General features: G+C 39.1%; 1 protein-coding gene across 2 annotated transcripts in view; it reads right to left on the bottom strand.

The window, feature by feature from the left end:
* The window catches only part of SUCLG2 (succinate-CoA ligase GDP-forming subunit beta), a 277740-nt gene that overhangs the window by 58285 nt on the left and 198237 nt on the right, over positions 1-21218 (bottom strand). Inside the window, exon 10 of one of the 2 annotated variants that reach the window (XM_045385901.3) lies at positions 14819-18773. The exons of the other annotated variant lie outside the window; for it this stretch is intronic. Coding sequence (XP_045241836.1) covers positions 18702-18773 — 72 coding nt within the window. The 3' untranslated portion in view covers positions 14819-18701. Of the gene's footprint in view, positions 1-14818; positions 18774-21218 lie in introns of those variants that run through there. 2 annotated transcript variants of the gene reach the window in all.

Here is a 21218-nt window from a genome sequence, read left to right on the forward strand (position 1 = left end):
CACCATATTGGCCAGGCTATTCTTGAACTCCTGACATTCTGATGTGCCCGCCTCAGCCTCCCAAAGTGCTGGGATTACAGGCGTGAGCCACGGCACCCGGCCATGTGCAGGTAGTTTTAGGCAAAACAATGCCAGGCATTCAATGAATGTTGGTCATTAAAAGGGTATATCACTTTTAGAAAAATATATAACTATTCACTTTATTCACTATAATCACTATTCACTTCATTTTAAATTGTGACTTATTAAAAACAGGTTATCTATTAATTGCATACTTGCATTAATGTAATCCTTAATAAGATGCAAATTTTTAAATAATCCTTTATGTTTGAGGAAGAAAATGGTTAAAAATCAAAAAAGGGTAACATTAGTTTTTTGAAACAGGTTAAAATCATCACTAGTAATTAGCTCATGAAAATTCATTGTTCTCTGGTTCACTAGTTTTATTTAAGTGTGTTCTCAAAATGCAGATGTTAACAGGAATCACCTTCTACTGAATAACATGCCAAAATTCAAGGTCAATAAAACTGAGTTAATTTAAAAAAATCATTTTACCTACTCACATCTAGGATTTCTACCTCATTTCTCAAATGTAATAATACTAGAAGTACCATAAAATACTACAATTAAATACAAAACTCACTATAAAGTTGAACCCCAACAATGAGAGGGAATGTGTTATCAAGTAATTACCAAACAGCGACTGTTTAAATACAGAAAATACGACTTTAGAAGTGTAGGAATGCGTTTTTTTCCTACCGTCTTTTCAATATTCATGAGCAGTTATCACATGGCAGGCACTGGGATAGATGGAGGTAGCTACAAAATCAGAAAAACTCTGATTTGATTATGCCCACAATCTGGGGGTACAGAAGTGGAAAAATGTGTGTCATGGAGGGCAGGAGAAATGCAGAATACAATACAATGAGTGGACACAGAAAACAGGAACAAGATACTTTAGGAAGAAGCTTTGATTCCCACAATAGAAGTATTAGGTCATTAATGAACTACATTCCAAATCAACATATTTGCCAATGGAAAAGAAAGTTCATAAAAACGTCAAAAAATTTGTTCAGTTTTATTTATTTATGGAGACAATTATTTATGTATTTATTTATTGAGACGGAGTCTTGCTCTGTAGCCCAGGATGGAGTACAGTGGTGCAATCTCAGCTCACTGCAACCTCTGCCTCCCGAGTTCAAGTGATTCTCATGCCTCAGTCTCCTGAGTAGCTGGGATTATAGACGTGTGCCACCATGGCCGGCTAATTTTTATATTTTTAGTAAAGACAGGGTTTTGCCATGTTGGCCAGGCTGGTCTCAAACTCCTGACCTCAGATGATCCGCCTGCCTAGGCCTCCCAAAGTGCTGGGATTACAGGCATGACCCACCGCACCCAGCTGAGAAAATTTGTTTCAAAAAGTAGATAAAAATTAAAATATTAATATGTTGCTTTAGCAGTTATACTTCTAAGAATTTATCAGAAATATGAAAGTTCATAAGAACATATAGCTGGTACCAGGAAACAATATACTTTTATAATAATGTTTAAACTGCATGAGAAAACACCATTTCTGAATCAAGTGTAAAAAAAGTGGTTTTTTTTTCTTTTAGTTATTCTGACTGCTTGTCATTGTTACTGTTGATTCTGGTAGTGAAAAAAACCTTTTGAATTCCATTGAGATAGTAACGAACATAGAATTATAACAATAGACAGATGGAAGTAATATAAAAACACTGTTGAATTTGAATATTTTTTGCTTTTTTGCTTTCACAGAAACACATTATTGTATATTTACTTTATGTAAGTGAGGTATTTTATGGTGTTTTCTAAATTCTATTAAGAACATTCTATAAAGAAAAGGTGACTGTGACAGACAGATTAAAATCCAATCCACAGGCAGGCCTATTTGGCAAACCACTCTGATTAAGTGGCTCCTTTTTATTTCAGGGATATATATCTCTTCCCCCTTTAGGAAATATGTGAATGTTTTCCAAAAGCAAGTAAAGAGTGCCACATCTTAAGCACTAGAAAGCCTATGAGCTTTATCTGGGATCTCTGCTTTCATAGGCTTGTGAAGAAAATCTGAACATGCAGAGAGGTAGTCACTGTCACATATTGAAGTTTAACAGTGACTACAGGAAGTATAAAAGCCCAAAACTCTACACTCATTCTGCAGTCATACAAAGAGCAGAGGGTGAATAATTTAACTTCCAAAAAAAGTAGTCCAGTCCTTTACTTCAAATTCTTCAATAATCCTCCTTTTCCTATAGGAGTCATCAGATATATACATAACACCTCTGCTCTATTTTTTTTATTGGGCGGCCACACCAGTGCACCCTGTTTGTTATTTGCTGAATATTTTATTTTCTTTTTGAGTCAGAGTCTTACTCTGTTGCCCAGGCTGGGGTGCAGTGACACGATCTCGCTCACTGCAGCTTCTACCTCCCAGGTTCAAGCAATTCTCATGCTCAGCCTCCTGAGTAGCTGGGACTACAGGTGTGTGGCACCATGCCCAGCTAATTTGTGTACTTTTAGTAGAGATGTGGTTTTGCCATGTTGGCTAGGCCGCTCTTGAACTCCTGGCCTCAAGTGATCCACCTACCTTGGCCTCCCAAAGTGATGGGATTACAGGCATGAGACTGCACTCCGCCATGCTGAATATTTTAAAGCTTAAATACATTATTTGAAAAGAGAACAGTATCACTATCAATACTAAAAAAAATTAATTCCTATAAATTGAAGATAATAAAATGCAAATAACAGTAATTTTAAATTAACTAATTAATTTAGAGACAGGGTCTTGCTCTGTTGCCCAGGCTGGAGTGCAGTGGCATAATCATAGCTCACTGCAGCCTTGAACTCCTGGGCTAAATCAATCCTCTCAACTTATCCTCCCCAGCAGCGAGGACAACAGGAAAGTGCCACCACACCTGGCTAACTTTTAAATATTTTTTTTGAGATGGGGTTTTGCTATGATTTTTTTTTTTTGCTATGATTCCCAGGCTGATCTCAAACACCTGGGCTCAAACAATCCTTTCACCTCAGCCTCCTGAGTAGCTGAAACTACAGGCTCAAGCCACCAAGCCTGGGAAAATGTACAATATTTTTATTAAATTGTAACTAGATACAGGCTGCCAGTGGCTCTGAGCCAAAGCAAAGTGTTAAAGCCATACTGGCACCGAGAGACTTTCTTGAGATTTTCTGGAATTGAAAAATAACTAAAGAGGGAATACACTTTCTCATTTTCCCCCCAATATTGTATTGTGAAAATTTTCAAGCATACAGAGAAGTTGAAAAAAATTGAACAGTGAACACCTATATGCCCATCATCTAGATACTATCATCTGGCATTTGCTGTATTTCCTCTTTCAGACATCATCTTTCTATCTATTCCTCTATGGAGGAATCAAGGCTATTTAATTTAATATTGGTATTTAACTACCTAGATTCTCAAGAATCACCAGGTTCCAATTCACATTTTGGAAAGACTATTGTAAAAGATAACAACATCATTACCCAGCTCTTGGCCCATTCCAGAAGGCTTGCTACTATATCTGGCCCATGGCTGTCTTTCTTCCTTATCTCTAGTACCTAACACATAAGTGCAAAACTAAACTAACTCTGCTTGCCATAAATGCCATTCACAGCCTGGCCCTAATTCACTTCTTTGGCCTCATGGTATGTCCAACAGCTAATGTTTATTGAGCGCCTACTCTGTGCTAGGCCTTGTTCTAGGAATTTCACTTGCTTATCTCATAAAACCCTCAAAACAGTTCTATGAAGAAGGTCTTCCCTCCTATTATTCCTAGTTTATAGGTGAGAAAGTGGTAACAGTGTCTTATAATTGAACAACTCAACACGCTGTCCAATTTTTGCAGTGGCCTCCACTCAGCCCATGTATGTTTCTTCTAACACCTTTCACAATTCTATTGTTAATCTGTAGTTTTGGCTGCTTGAATATATTTCCTACACTTCCTTCATCCAAACTTTACTCATTTGTTTAGACCTAACTCAAACGTCACCTCCTCCATGAGACATGCTCAAATATTTTAAGAATTAAATAAATGAATCAATATTTGCAAGGTCAAAATGTACATTTGATAAACTAACTGAAATATTAAGTCTTCGTTTTCGTAAGTGAGTCTGAAGACAACCAAAATGGGACTATTTCTCACATACAGTTGTCAGAAAAGAGTGACAAAACAAAAATCAACCAGATGTTAAATAATCCTCAAGGGAGGTACACCAACATGTTTAGGCATCAAGCAAGTACAGACGAATAAATCCAACCCAAGACACTCCCCTGTATCAGAGATAACATCTAATAAATTCCTCTAATTGTCATTCTGCAACTGAAACTGTATTCAGGACTGCATTTCTTAATTATAGTTCAATTAGTAGCTTTGTTTACAAGTCATGAATACCATTTTAATTTTGCAGATCTTGGCGACACATATAAGAATCTTCTAGCCATTGCACTGCATTTTGAAATCGCATAATCTTGCATGTTTTAAAGGAGCCTCTGGCATTATTTTCTTTTCAATGGAATCATAGATGAAGGTCTAAAGTAGACCTTCCCATTCTCTTTCTGAACTCCTTTAAGTTCTTAAACTAATTATAACCCTGAAATGCATCATTCATCTCTTTTGTGTGCCGAGTATTTTCAGCATATTTCTCTTCTTTACCCTGCAGCTGATTAGCAAGGACTACAACACTGAATATCAAATATTATGATTTTTGAGTTATATGAGCATTTTCTTTTTCACAGGAATAATACGAAGAAAATTACCTCAGTATATTCAGACTTCTAAAACAAAACACCATTAACCGGATAGCTTATAAACAACAGAAACTTATTTCTCACAGTTCTGGAGTCTGGAAAGATCACAATCCAGGCACCCGCAGATTTGATGTCTGGTTAGGGCCTGTTTCCTGGATCATAGGTGGTGCCACCTTCTTGCTGTGTCCTCACATGGCAGAAGGAATGAAGGAGCTCCCTTGGGCCTATTTCATAAGGACACTAATCACATTCATGAGAGCCCAACCTCATGAGCTAATCACCTGCTAAAGGCCCCACTTCCTAATATCATCACCTTGAGGGTTAGGATTTCAACTTACGAATGGTGGGGAGAGGAGCACAAACATTCAGAACACAACAAAATTATTTAGCATGAATATATATATGTATTGCTTTACTGGTTACCTGGCTACAAATCAGGAAGTAAGAAAACAATCTTTCAATGCAGTTATTTTCAAGCAGTGGGAAACTCTTGATATTCCTTAATAGAGGGGCCACATCAAGCCTGTGGCTCCCAAGAAGGCAATGCCTCTTGAAAACCGGTGTGTTCACTGGTCACATGTGTATCATACACAACTGGATGGTCACATGTGTATCAGTTACACATGTGACCATCCAGTTGAAACACAATTCTAGCTGTGTACGCCAGAAATATATCTAGATATATCCAGAATGCCATGATGTACTTGGGCAAAACCTCAAGGCTGTCATTGTCGTGCTTTTTTGTGTGTGTGTGTGTATGTATATGTGTGCAAATGGCTTAAATATTCCATTACTGCCTATTGTTCTTACATAAAACTTATGGAGAAAATTAGATGTTAACAGGCTGGCTGATGACAGCCTTATATCAATATAAATTGCTTAAAATATTCTTAGGCATAAGTGGATGTAAATTTTTATGTTCCTTCCCAATATTGGATAAGAAGTTGACAGAGCTGCACGAAAATTGCAAAAGAAACATACTAAATCACAAGCTCTTTAAGTACAGGGATGAGGGGCGACATCTTACCCATTTATATATCTCCAGGATTTGGAACAGTAGCTGGTATACAGAGTAGTTGTTGAATAAACAATATGAAAAACTCAGCTTTGAGATCAGGAAACAGAGTAAAGGATAGGGTTGTGGTTGCACTGGTGGTTACAAGACAATACTTTTTTACCTTTCAAACTAAGAAAAACATCAAATATATAAAAAAAATAGAGAGAAGGTGAAATAATATATAGTCTACCCATGTATCCTCTACCTACCTTTAGCAGTATTTAATGATTTGCCATATTTGCTTTCTCCCTCTCTTCCTCTCTATATCTATCTCTATACAGATATATGTAGCTATACATATATAGATAGATGGATAGTTGTTGAAGCATTTCATACTGAGTGGCCTACATCACGACACTTCACTCCCAAATGCATCTCCTAAAAATAGGAGCATTGTCCTAATCACATTACAACATGTAAGAAAATGAACAATTCCCCTATTATCATTTAATATGCAACCTGTAGTGAAATATTCCCAGTTATTCCAAGAATGTTTTATAGACACACATATCCAAAGCAGTATGCATTCAAAGTTCACACTGCATGTAGTTCTTAGGGTCTATTTCATCATGTTCAGTGTTTTAGATTTACTTATTTCAAGTTTTCTATTTCTATATATATTTTAGTCCATTTGTCCCTGAATTGTAGTAAGTATTTTGAAATCCATAACTTGAAACTGAGCTTTGTAGATTAAGGCAAAAAGGACATTGTAGATGCCTCTGGCCCATCCTCCCCACACTCTGAGTAAGTGAGGGTCTTCTGGTCCATCCTCCTGCACATCGGGCGTTACTTTGCTCTTGACATACACTTGTGATGTGGGGCATAAATCTCCATAAGCATCTTTCATGTTTGCCTAACCAACTCAGTTTAAATCCCATGACTAAAAAGGGAGCCTACTTTCCAGAATCAGATTGGAGGAAAAGAGGAGATTTTAAATTTCTTCCTGCTCCTAAAAATGGAATCTTTGAAAGTGATATATACTGGCAATGTAAAATAATTTTGATGGGGAGAGAATGCAGAAATTAACTTTCTAACTTAAACAATTTCAATTTTATAATTCTCAATGTTAACGCAAACACTATAATCAAAATTCACTATACTGTGCTCTAGGTACTGGGTGGAGGGAAAAAAAAAACACTGATGGACAGAGATCCTGTTAGGGAATATGGCAGAGAAAGTGAAAAAGCATGAGGAATAAAGATTTTCAAATATGGGTATCTGAAAGGGTAGGCCTTGGCATTTTGTTCTACTACCCAGTGTTTCAGTCCAGCAAGAATACCACAATATTCCAGGTTATTACATCCCTCACCCTGCCCTAAAAATATGTGGGGTAAGGGGCACTGTTGTGCCCAAGGCTCTTCAAATTTAATGTATTATTAGCACTGTTATTACATTTAACTAATTCTATCACTGGAAGTAATAAGACCTCAATCGGGGTGATTCACTCCCATGATATTGACTGGTATAAGGCAGAGACTATCAGGATACCAAGTGTTAATTCTTTTTTTCTTCATTAGTGGCAGTATCTCAAGAGAATGTCAATTTTATAATATTTTCAGCATCCCCTTCAACCTGGAATCATGTGATTGCTATCTGGGTAGAGAGGTGGGACTTCGGGGATTCAGCCTGGCCTTCCTCCTCCTTTGATACTTGAATATCTTAAATTATACTGCATAGGACTCTTCTTTATTACCAATCAAATAAAAAATTAATTGGGTCAAAAATATATGGCCCATTATTTGCAAGGGCTATAACATAGGCAGATCTTAGGGAATATCAGCAAAGCCAAAGGAGAAAAATAGGTCCCTCAATGGAGAAAATCAATGCTCCTCAAATGTAACTGAAAAAGGTGTTTGTCTGCTCAATCCCAGTATAAGCCCTCATTCAAAGGTTTATTGGAACATACTGAATTGAATATAGATAGTAAAGGAAGATGTAGCCGATAATAGGAACAGAGTTGCCCTGTGATCCATGGTATGTGAGGGTATAGGGAAAAACACACTCAACTCAAACAAGGGGTATGGTAATTTCAGGCTTCATTAGAAACACAGGGAGGTGAAATCAATTGTAAGCCAGACAGGAAAGAATCAAAATCAGTTAGAAAAGAAATTTTAATTTCAAGCTTCTAAGGAGAAACTATAAATAATGCAAGGTTTAAAACATATTAGCAAAAATACATCACGGTATCTCTCTCAAGCAAAACAGCTAAACTTGAAACTTTCTTGAGGACATTCAGTTCTGAATATTTAAAAGCAAATGCACATATTTGCCAGAGAGAAAAACATGTTTAGAGGGAAAATATTAAAATGAAGTCTGGGATGATACACACCAAAATATTAATGTGGACATAAATGACTCCAGGTTATTTTCCTTTTCTTCTTTATACCTTTATGTAGTTTTTGAAAATTTTAAATTATGAATGCATAATTTTTATAATTAGATAAACAGCTTTTTGCAAAAAGGAAAACATTCAAGTCATCATATAATAACACTGTATGAACATTAGACATGGAAGGCTCATCACAAGCAAACATTTCCCAAATATCCTCCACAAGACAATCTAAAGACTTGCTCTTAATGAAAGAATGGTCCCTTCTCTCTCCAATCTCCAGTTTTGGGTACTGCTAATGGTTAAGACCAGTGCCTCTGAGTTTGTAGACTCTAGTATGGTTCTCCAGAGCTTAAGCATTAAATGTATCTGGAAACAGGTAAGGTATCAGTCCAGAAGAAAAGAACAGATTTTTAGTTTCCTTCTCCTAAAAATGTCATGCTCTAAAGTGATACATGGAAATGTAAAACAACTTTGGTGGGGAGAATGTGCAGAAATTAACTCTGTAACTTGAATAACATCAATTTTATGATTCTCAATGTTATAACTATTAGAAGTACAGAATCTCTGTCCCTAACTGAGACCTGCTTGAATTGGGGAAGTGGGGAAGTTATTGGGGAATTACTGAATTAAGGAATTTATTCTACCCTTCTACTTACAGAAGATGCCCCAGGAAAACTGTGGATAGTGGTGCTATTTAAACTAAGAGATACAGAAATAAAATTATTTCATTTGTCAAAACTATATAAATTGTTTTCCATCAATATCTACTTATAAAAACAGAAGAACAAAAGCAGCCATTTTTTTAGCTGTCTTTATTGTTAAAACAGCTACTACTACTATTACTACTACACTACAAGAGAGCAATAACATTTATGGGACTTCTACCATGCATGAGAGACAGTGGTACATGCTTGGGATAGTCCGTTACAATGGTGTTCTTTAATGAACCACATCAATGTTTATAAAGGCCTTTGCATAGTCCCTTCCCCTTGGATCCTGGCTGAGTCTGTGACTTCCTTTAGTCCCTAAAATGTGGCAGCAGAGATGCTGAACCAGTTTCAGGCCAACGCCTTGAGAAGGCTTGGAAGTCTCTGCCTTTGCCCTCTCGGATGCTTATGGGCCACATAGGGAGTCTGGTTACTCTGCTGAAGGGGCCCTTTGGAAAGATCACATGGAGACAGAGAGGCCTTCAACAACCGGGGATGAGGGAAGAGGCCTGCCTTCCCAGAACCTGCCAGCTGAATGCAGTCACACGACTGAACACTGACAAGGACAGTGGAAAAAGGGCCTACCTAGCCCCAGGCCAGATTGCTGAATCATAAGAAAATAAAATGGTTCTATTAAGTTTTAGGGTGGTATGCTATGCAGAAATAATAACCAAAACAGTTCTTTATAGACATTTGACTCATTTTAATCTCATAACAACCCTAAGAAATAGGCACTAATAACATCATCCTTCTACAGAAGCATTTATCCAATTTGAATAATGCCTCCTATCAATAAGTGAAGGGGGTAGGGCTTCACTGCATAAGAACAATTCTGTATATTATCAAACACACGGCAGTTCCATTTCTGATCTGAGGGTGGGGCATTTCCTATTATTGACCGTGTCTTATCATCTCTAAAGTAAAGAGAGTGAATAACTCACTGAATGTCTAAGATTCTTTTCAGCTCTGAAATTCCACGACTCTAAATAAGTAGTCAGTGCTTATTATTTATACAGTAGTTTTCAACACATCACATCACATCACACACACAAGCAAAGGTCAGAGGGGCAAAAAGCACCTTGAGAACATCCCATCCCAACTGCCCAGGCCATCTGAATCACAGGAACCACTTCACCAGTCAGAAAGAGACAGCTGAATGCATATTAAAACACTCTGAGTATGCTGCCTTTCTGGAATATCGTTAAACAACTCAGTCTGTCATATGGTCCTTTGAGTTTTTCAATTAAAAAAGAAATGGCAAATGTAAATATTACCATCTCCTTTTCAGTCTGCTAATTTGTGTTTAGGAAAGTCTTCCGACAAGAAAAACACACGGTTAATCACCTTTGAGACCCAATATAACAAAGTAGCCTGGAAAGAGAAAAGGGGCTTTTTTTAATGATTTAAATTGTTATGTGGTCAATCAAATCTAATCTATTCTAATTTATTCACATGGAAGGTCAATTATCCAAATGCTCTTAATTCAACCTGCCTCCGATCTTGGTGACCAGTGAACCATCCAAAGGGCAGCTGTTTTGTGTGTGTGTGTTTTAATATGAATTCGTTATCACATTTTTACATTTTCCTCATTCTCAACTATTTAAGCTAACATGGCCTGCTTGACGAAGTACACTTAAGCAGAGGGAAACACACTTACTGCTCTTTGTATTCTGAAATAAAAACATTCTCTATGGCCTTTTTGGAGTCAATGTACACAGAAAACCCACCAGATTCACGCTATCACCATCTGTTTGAAGGAAAACACCAAGCAGGCAGCAAATCTACTTCCCAGGCAAATCGCCCCGTTCCCTAAAACTATTCCATCTTCAAAACAAGCCTAAAATACATGTCAGGAAAAACATCCATGTGTCTTTACTCTTTTTATGAAGGCTTTTGCTTGCTGATTTGCTCAAGGGTCAAGTTTAAATTTGAGTCAATTTGTTTATTTGTCATGTAATGAAAAAGAAATTTACCGGGGAAGAACAGAACTATTGAAAGTACCCCATGGTAAATGAGAGAAAGTATGCCAAAGTTCTTTGCACCAAGACTAAATTAGTTGAGAATTGTATTTGGATGCTAGGAACAAATAAATAAATATAAGAACTTAAACATACAAGGATTTATTCTCTTACATAAAGGAACACTGGTGGTAGATAGGCCCGGGATGGTAGGATGCTACCAGGAGTCCATCAGGAACTCAGATGCCTTTGGTTTGTCTCCTCTACCATGCAATGGTACCGTCCTAAGGTTACTTCTCCATCTAAGAGGGCTGCTGGAGCCCCTGCCATGGTAAAGTCATTCCAAGCAACAGGGAGGAGCAGGGAAAAGGGCTCCCTTCTCAGCTGCTTCAGCTTCTTAAAAACAGCCTGGCCAGAGGTCCCACATCAAAACTTTGGTTTATGTATCACTGGCCAGAAAGCAATGACATGATTCCACCTAGCTGAAAGGGAAGTGGAACAATATCATAGAACTGACATTCTGTTGAGACTCTACTATTAAGGAAGAAAAAAAAATTGATATTGGATGTCTCAGTAGGCCCTGCCTTATACCAATTAATGTATTGGTAGTAAATCACTACTGATTGAGGTCTTATTACTTCCAGTAGTAGAAGTGTAGCTAAGAATAGTAACAGTGGTAGTAACACCTTAAATCTGAAAAACTTCCACGTAAAAGTTACAATCTGGTTCACACAATAATCACATGATAGTACAGTAAATGAGACAATAATAATGATAGCAGAAATTAATAGCAGTATCTGTCATTTACTAAACACCAGATTCTGTGCTGAGTGCTATAATACCTTATTCTCATCAATCTTCACATCAACTTTGTGAGGTTTTCATTAACTCCATTTTATGGAGAGGACATGGACTTCAGAGATGGGAAGTGACTTTTCTAAGGTTATACACTTCATGAGGAAAACAGAACTACAATTCCATCAAAGCCCTCCTGATCACACTGGTGTTAATCATTCCCCTGATTAGGTCATTAATATCCCATTTTACAGCTAAGGAAACTGAGGTCCAAATTATCAGAGTGCTTTAATTCACTATAATATTGAACCAATGGTAGGATTTTTATTATAAAAATCCTAACAGGGCCAGAAAAGGACTTAGGAAATCTAGCCTCTCATCCTAGCTCTATACTTTAATAGTGATCTTGATCTGATAGTAAAAATAATACATGCCCACTGGGAAGGAAAAATTAAAACTATACAGTAAAGAAGAGAGTAAAAAAATCATCCCAACACTAAAGTTGGGGAAAATACAGGCAATGCAAACATTCTAGTGAGCATTCTCTGGGGTTTATCTGATAAGATATAAAGAAGGGGAGGGGAAGTGGAGGGACAGAGGTTCCATAATTTGTCTAACATCTCTGCGCTGCAGAGCCAGCACTCAGGTTCACTCTGCCCAAGTGCCCAGTGTACTCTGACCCAAGGCACTCATGAGTCCTACCTTTCCTGCTGAAAGGCATTCCCATTATATGCAAGATTTAAAACTCTATGAAAAGGGACTGCTCTTTCTTTTCATGGGTTTTTAAGAAAATGCCTTTTTAAATTTCTCTTGCAAGCTCTGAGATAAAGAAAACTGAAATACGACCATTAACAATTTACCCACAGCATGCATGAGTTTAACGCTCCAAATGATACTCAGGGTTCTCAACATTAACAGTGCATTGAAGCCAACTCATTTCTCATTTTCTGTTGCCAACTCCATAAATCTGCTTGAAGTCTTGAAAGTATAGATTATATATTTAAGTGATTCTTGTATTCTGGCAAGTAAAAACATAAAATGTAATTCAAATTCCATATAACGGTATCGGAAGAAGCATAAAGATGGCATTCTGAGGGGGAAGGGGTTTGTGCATTTAATATTTTTGGAATCATATATTATGTATCAGGCACTGGGAAAACAGAGATCAATCAGAAAAGGAGGACCTTCCATCTAGTACTAGTACTAGTACTAACTAGTACTAGTATTTTCATCTAGCAGCTAGGGGTCCCCAGCCTGGACACTAGTGTTGGGAAGGTTGGAAAATGCCTTGTTATGGTGAGCTGTTTGTGTGCTGTTGAACAGCATCCCTGACCTCTTCCCACTAGATGCCAGTAGCATACCCACTCCAAAATGACAATAATAAATGTCTCCAGACATTGCCAAATGTCCCCTGGTGGGTAGCATGGCACCCAGCTGAGAAGAGCTGATTTGGTCCATCCCCTCCAGTTCACAGAACCTGGGAAGATTTCCAAGGAGACAGGGATAACAGGCAGGCAAAGTGAGGAGGGAGAGGAAGAACATTCTGGGAGAAGGGTCTCTGGAACAGATGGTAGAGATCATGCCAGCAAGGGGAGGTAAGGTCATGCAGGGCCGGATGACACAAGCTTCTGAATCTCTGACTCAGAAGTTTAGAATTTAGTTTGCAGGAAGTGGGAATGTGGTATTATTTTACATATATATATATATGTGTAAAAAATATATATATATATATATATATGTAAAAAATATATATATATATATATATATATATATATGTTTTCGTCCACAGTTCCTAGCTGTTAACTCCCGCAGCCCCTGTTACAGCCTTTTGTTATAATGTTGGGGCACTTTAGGTCTCAGAAGCAAACCTCAAAAAACAATCTCTCTCGCTCTCTGACGTTCTCCTGCCTTCCTTTCACCTGCTCCTTTTTCTCCCCACAGCAGGCTTTAGAAACTGAAAATACACTCCAATCTTCCCCCACTTTTCTGATTGTGGGTCATTAGACCTTCATTTCAGAAGGGGTCCTGTATCATACCTAAGAAGAAGGAACGCTGCACAGGGAGGCCAAGAAGAATCTGTACAGACAGGCCTTGCTGGGTGTTCCCACTCAGTCTACTAGTATTAGATCGTATCTTTTCTGTCTAGTCACATTTCAACATGGCTGTCAGTCATGCCCATCCAATAGAGTCTCCATAAAAGGTACAAGAGGATGGGGTTCAGGAGCTTCTGGAGAGCTGAATTCATGGAGGTTTCTGCAGGGTGGTATGCCCAGGAAGGGCCTAGAAGCTCTGAGTCCCTTCCCATACCACATCCTATGCATTTCTTTACCTGTATCTTCTGTAACATCCTTTATAATAAACCAATAAGCATAAGTCAGGATTTACCTGAGTTTTGTGTGCCACCCCAGCAAATGAACTGAACCCAAGGAGGAGGTCATGAGAACCCCAATTTACAGCTGGTTGGTGAGAAACACAGGTAAAACAACCTGGAGCTTGCAACTGGCATCGAAAGTAGGGGGCAGTTTTGTGGGACTGAGCCCTCAACCTGTGGGATCTGAGATTATCTCCAGGTGGAGTGTCAGAACTGAATTCAATTAGAGGATGCCCAGCTGGTGTCTGCTGCAGAATTGATTGCTTGCTTATTGGTGGGGAAAACCCCCCGCATAGTTGATCACAGAAGACTTCTGTGTTGACTGTTGTGGTGTGAAAACAGAGAAAATACAGTTTGTGTTTTTCCATTCAGGGATCAAGTTTGTGAGCAGAAACTGCAGTAAAATGCACAAAAAGCAAGTCCTATGAGGCGAGTGTGACCGTGTGCTGCTGCCATTTGATTGCTTTAATTAAAGAGAAGTAGCAGATGAAGTAATTATAGCCCTTCTCTGAGACGGTCTTCTTAACAAGGTGTTGAATGTCATTGAAAATTTTCTGGATTTTAAAACAGAAATACATTGAGACAGAGAAAGTATTTTGCACATTGCCTAACACATAGAGTACCCTCACTGTTAATTCCTCATTGTTACCATTCTTGTTGCTGGCTGTCTTAAAGCAGGGCGGGGCACTGATGGCTGATGTCAGCATTTCTCAGTATGGGCCCAAGGCACCCTGGTGCCTTGGAAGTGTTAATAATATCTGTACATGCATACAGATGTGCAGACACAGAGAATTATTTTCTTTCAAAAATTTATCTTTTAAAAAGGAAACTGACAAAGGATGTAGAATAACGGAAACATTTATCTTCATATATTTTGTTATAAATGCTTACCTAGTTTATATTTTCTTATTAACGAGAAGGGTATCTAAATAAAATATTTTCTTGAATTAATTTGTTCATGGGGCCATGCTTTTCCTGTTCTCGCTCAAGAGATCCTGTTGGTGTCCCACTTATACTTAATTGAGATACTGTTAGCCTGGAAAATACTGTCCTGATCAAGTTGACTGGGGCTGTATGGAAAAGGCCCTGGCTTTGGTAACCAGAGATTATGCCAGGGCCAGGGACCATCTTAAAATAAAGAGAAAGAAAGTATCATCCTGTGAAAAGGTCAAGGAGGAAGCCGTCTCGCCAGCTGTCTGCAAACCTCACTTCAAGGCAACCAATTGACAAAGGTATGAAAACAGCAGCAGGGCTAAGGAAACACATCTGTGAATGCCCAGACAATTGAGCATCATTGTTTAGGAGTTGGAAGGCCATCTCTTCCTGTGCATTTGAGGCAATTTTCTCTTGTGACATACTATGTTTTGTGTTCCTGAACATTTAACCTCTGGATTTGGACAGCAGAGACCTGGCCCAAGCTCATTCCTTTTAGGAGTCCTCAAATGGTTACTGAAAGTGACACTTTTCTAATTATTCTGTCAAGCATCAATCTCAGAAGTTCCAAGTTCTTCCATGCTCTGACTGACAGGGCAATCAGAACTTTACTTAAAGCATAAGCACCAACCTCTCCTGGACAGCAGGAGTGCCTCACATGTCCAAAGACAGAAAAATTCACAGCTCTAAGAAGGTAAGAAGCCCTTTTGGGCGTGCAATTTTACAAGTGTGTGTACGCATTCTTCCTGGGAATAGTGCTTGTTGATCTGGCATATCTTTGAAATGGGACATCCCCAATTCCAAATTTCAACCATCATGGCTATGATTTTACATATGCGCTGCTGAAAACTCAATCAAAACGCACGGCCAAAAAGCCAGTCTCAAAGATCTCTCTCAATCAAGGCAGACCAGAGTGCGCAGGGAAGGAGCAGATGTCTACACTCCTTCAACTCCAAGTCAAAACTTATAATTCCACTTCTTACACGCTACACTTCTGAGAGAAAAATGTGGGCAAAAGGAAGCACAGGAACTGTCACAACAAGAGAATATTCGTATTAATCACATTTAGGCAAATTCCATTTATTTGTTCTTCTCCAAAAGTGACCTCCATATATTAACAGATGCCCTACTTTACTTTGTCTTTTAGAAATCAGTTGCTTGTAATCTCTGAGACAATATATAGAAAGAGAAATGAGATTGGTGGATCAGTCTTCAACTGGTTTGAAGGTGATGGTAAAAGTCTATGAAAGCTGCCAGCATGGTGCTAAAAATCAAAAAGGCATGGCATAGGGACATGGGTTATATGATGAGTGAGAGCTGCCAGGATGAATCGGAAGAGGGCCTTGACAGTCAACTGCCTGAAATACATTACAGGGCTAAAGAAAGCAGGGCACCTGTGGTTATGTCCCTGATATAAGCAGACAGCCACCATATCTTCAAGATCCCAGAGGCACGGAGAAAAAGTAGGTAATTCAAATAGAGGCAATTTGGAGACACCTAGACTAATACAATTAGTCTCCAACTAGTCTCTGTTTTCTCTTCCTTTTCCATAATGCGTACTCCTATCTTTGTCTAAGATTTCATCATTCTGGTGCTTAAAACCTTTCAGAGGCTTCCCATTTTATCCAGAATGAATTCAAACTTCCTGATTTGGCTTGCAAGTACTTTCAGAGCTGGGCCCAGCTTCACTCTCAGCGCCTCCTCACTCATTCTGCTCTGAAACACTCAGAGCTCTCTCCTGCCTTCGAGCCTTGGCATGGGCTTTTCCCCTGCTCTTTTCACTTTGCTCCAAATCAATGAGGTTCACTCATTTACATCATTCAGTCTCCACTCAAATGTCACCTCCTGAGAGAAGCCCTCCCTGGCCACTCCATCTACAGCAATTGCTGTCTCAATGCTAAGGTCATCAGAATGTACCTCAGATTCTGAACTGCAGGCAACATGACTGGCTGCACTGGGAGCAAGGCTATGCTTCCCCTGGGCTGCTCCCAGTTGAGTAGGGGCATCCAATCTTCCTTCCCTCTCTCCTTCACTCAGAGTCGGACCTACATCACAGTCTGATGACTGAGCCAACCTCTCCTGGCTGCTTTCCCATTTTCTTTCAAAGGGATTTCTGCTGATAAAATCCTTGCACATTTAATCCTGTCTTGATGGCATCTGGGACCCTAGCATATTTATTACTACCCTGTTTTACTATCTTCTTAGTACTACAGAAAATTATCTACGGTGGCACCCAGCAATCAGCATTTTCCATGCCCTTCAGGCAGTTCTTGGACATGCTCAAGTTTGAGAAACAGTGACCTATTGCTATATGGTTAATTATAGTCAGAGCGAGAATCACGACCCAGCTGCATGAATTCCCATTCATTTCTCAGCAAGCAGTACTCTTTTAATGACACATACAGTCCTTAGGTTGTATCTCTGCTTAAATAACCTGCTTTAAAAAATTGACCAGGCATGGTGGCTCAAACCTGTAAGCTCAGCACTTTGGGAGGCTGAGGCGGGTGGATCACCTGAGGTCAGGAGTTCAAGACCAGCCTGGCCAACATGGTGAAACTCTGTCTCTACTGAAAATACAAAAATTAGCCAGGCATGGTGGCCTATGCCTGCAATTTCAGCTACTCGGGAGGCCGAGGCGAGATAATTGCTTGAACCTGGGAGGTAGAGGTTGCAGTGAGCTGAGATAGCGCCATTGTACTTCAGCCTAGGTGAGAGTGAGACTTTGTCTTAAAAAAAAAAAAGAATTTATGCTGGTCGTATTTTTACATCCATTTAAAAGGATAGATTTAATAAAATGGGCATTAACATACTAGGTAAACTGAAGGAATTTCTAGAACACTGGTTTGATCAAGGCTGACTGCCTCCATGTATCTAACTGGCTTTGTAGCTTTTTAGGCAGTAAAAATAAACTTCTCAATGTATCCCCTCTTTTGTGAGGGAAGCTTAATCTGATGTTCTGCATTACTAACATGGAAAAGCAGTCATGGTATCAAGATGGCATCTGGCAAGATGAGATGGCACTGAAGTTTGTCGCTATCGATTTCTATGTGGCAAAATCTGGGTCTTGTTTTCCCTTTTCTCCCTTTCAATCAAGTACTCTCATCTCCAGGAAGAAATGCTACTGTTTTGGTACAGTGATTGCCCAACCACAGTGCAAGTAAGTGTGATAATGACAAAAAGGATTGATTACTATCAGGAAACATATGGACAGTAAGGTATGAAATATTACCCAGCTGAACATTCAAGATACAAAGATGTAACATGCTTTACTGCTTACAAAGGGGGGCAGCCATTGGGAAGTTTGCTTTCTCACATAAATCTTGACTATCTTTCCTTTGGGGGAAAAGTATATTAAATCTAGTCCATTAGAACATTTAGATACAAGTCAGGATTCTGACAAGTAGGAATATTTAATTTGTTTTGAATTAAGAATTGAGAATGGGAACTTCCACTATGATATGAATACAGAAACCCAGACCTTCCTTGCTAATTAATGACCTCTGGCCTATAAAGTCTTCAGGAGAATTTCTAAATGTTCTCTACAACTTTGTGTTTTCTCTTACCTCTTGAGATTGATAATATAAACACACCTCGCTACGCGATAATTATCCTCTGAAATCTAAGTTTTTACTATACTAGCTACAATCTCTCGTACATCAAAACAGCAGCTCTAGTATATTTTTCTCACCTGAAATATTGAGGAATAGGAAGTTATTCGGTTTCTCACAATTTTCTTAAGCTGAAAGGGTTTGGTCAAAGCACACGTCATACCTGCTTAATTTCCAGAGAGAACACCTTTGACAGGTGAAGCGAGAAAAAAGCTGCTCCACTGCCTTCCTACACATGGAAAAAAGATGAAATGTAAAGGCCTGCAATGACAGGTTTCTCAAATAGGGTTTTAGTAAAAGAATGTGTCTTTGGAAACTTAAACTGCAATTTTACCTTGAACAAGTATAGGATAGGATATCCTTTAAAGAGATGATTTGAAAACTATAAAATATTTATTCATTCAACAAATATCTAATAAGTGACTACCAGATCAGTATAACATCATAACCAAGAGTTACTGGAAATGAATAATAATTAAATATATAATATGGTAAGAGATATGTATGTTTTATCCTGTCATTTAATACTCATAGCAACCCTGCTGAGTTGTTACTATTAATACACCCATTTCACAGGCAGGAAAAAAAAATAAGTCTTAGAGAAGTTAACTCACCTGGGAAAGTCACAGATGTAAGAGGGAACAGAGCTGGAATTCCAACCAAGGCTGACTTGTGTTTTTAACTATATGGTCTAACACCAAACTAAGTACCCTAGATTATATAATGCATGCTGTCAAGAAACGTTATTGGGAAAATAAAAAGGAGAGAAAAGAGCCATAACACAGATGCCCAAATGAGTGCTACAAGAGGGGCAAAAATGTGAAAAAAAGCAGGCCGGATGGTGTCAGATTCTGTATGATGTGTGGGTTGAGGAGATAGAGGAGGGAGTCTGGCCTCTGAGGAGGCAAAAAATCGAACTCACTCAAACTTGTTTTCTGAGTGAATCTTCAATTTGTCTAAGACTTTTCTCTGGAGTTAGGAATTTGCTAAAAAATTAGCAGCACCTATTAGGTGCCAATATAGTATAGACATGGACCCTGTCTTCATGAAGGGCACAGTCTAGCAGAAAAAGTAAGGCAGTTTTCAAAAGACGGTCATGTAATATTTTCTGCTTCATACTCTTGCAGTGCAACTTTGCCATTCTCACATTAAGAGATGGGGTCTGTTTCTCTAACCCATTCAACTCCTTGAACCTGGGCAGGACCTGTAACTGCTCTAACAGAAGATGATAGAAGTGACACACTGTCAGTCCTGGCCTGGAAGTTTCCATTTCCTGCCTCTTGGGAGCCATTCAGTATAGATGATCACTCTGAGACCACCAGGCTATGAAAACACCAAACTACACAGAGAGATCATATGGAAGGTTAAGAGAAAGAAAAAGAGACAGGCCAAGGAGCAATGAGATGCCAGGCATACGAGGAAGCCATCTTGTGTGTCCAGCTTAATTGAGTCATCACATGGCTCTGGCTCCATCAACTGCAGCTGCATAGCAGACTCCAAGCAGGGGCTACTCAGATTAGCCATGTGAATCCACCGAAGCATGAAAGGTAGTGATAAATTGATGTTTTTAAGCCACTAAGCTTTGGGATGGTTTATTAAGGAAGCAAAGCATAATGGAATCAGAGCTGAATACAAAATTACCTGTATGACTACATAATTAAACTAAACAAGAAAGAGTATAATTTGAGAAATCCCAACAAGGAGCATGCCCTTGCCTTCAATCAGGTGTAAGGGGCTCAAACAAGGCTCTCTGCATAATTACATTCAGCTAAGACAGGAAGAGTAAGCTGAACAAAGAAAAACATGGGAAGGGAAAGTTTGGGGCAGAAGATGGAGATGCGCTCGCACAGTCTAAGTCCTGAAGACGGAGATGCGCTCACACATTCTAGGAAGGGAGACAAGATTAGTGACCAAATTAAAGCAGATGGATAAAAATTGGCATGAGGTAGGCTGGAAAGTTGGGCGTGGGCTAGCTCATTACAGAGTTATAAGCTATAGTAAGCAGTTTGAGCTATATCCCAAAAGCAATGGGAGCTAAGCAAAAGGATGGAAGAAAGATTTGTGGCCACTGTGACTGTCATGAGGGATTCAGGTGAAATCAATGGGGAACCTAACTGGTTCCCCAACTGGACATAAGTTCTTGAAGATCAAGGAGAGGATGCCCTGAAGGGACACTCAACCTTTACCCCAGACCTCACATGACTAGGAAGTTCTTAGCTATAATTTATTTTAAAATAATTTTTTTGGCCAGGTGCAGTGGTTCACGCCTGTAATTCCAGCACTGTGGGAGGATGAGGCTGGTGGATCACGAGGTCAGGTGTTTGAGACCAGCCTGGTCAACACAGTAAAACCCCGTCTCTACTAAAAAATACAAAAATTACCTGGGTGTGGTGGCACGTGCCTGTAGTTCCAGGTACTCGGGAGGCTGAGGTGGGAGAATTGCTTGAACCCAGGAGGCGGAGGTTGCAGTGAGCCGAGACTGCACCACTGCACTCCAGCCTGGGTGACAAAATGAGACTCCATCTCAAAATAATAATAATAATTTTTTAAAAAAAGATTATGGGCCGGGCGTGGTGGCTCACGCCTATAATCCCAGCACTTTGGGAGGCCGAGGCGGCACTATCATCTGAGGTCAAGAGTTCGAGACTAGCCTGACCAACATAGTGAAACCCCG

The sequence above is a fragment of the Macaca fascicularis genome, chromosome 2 (genome assembly GCF_037993035.2).
Source record: "Macaca fascicularis isolate 582-1 chromosome 2, T2T-MFA8v1.1".
NCBI classification, from domain to species: Eukaryota; Metazoa; Chordata; class Mammalia; order Primates; family Cercopithecidae; genus Macaca; species Macaca fascicularis.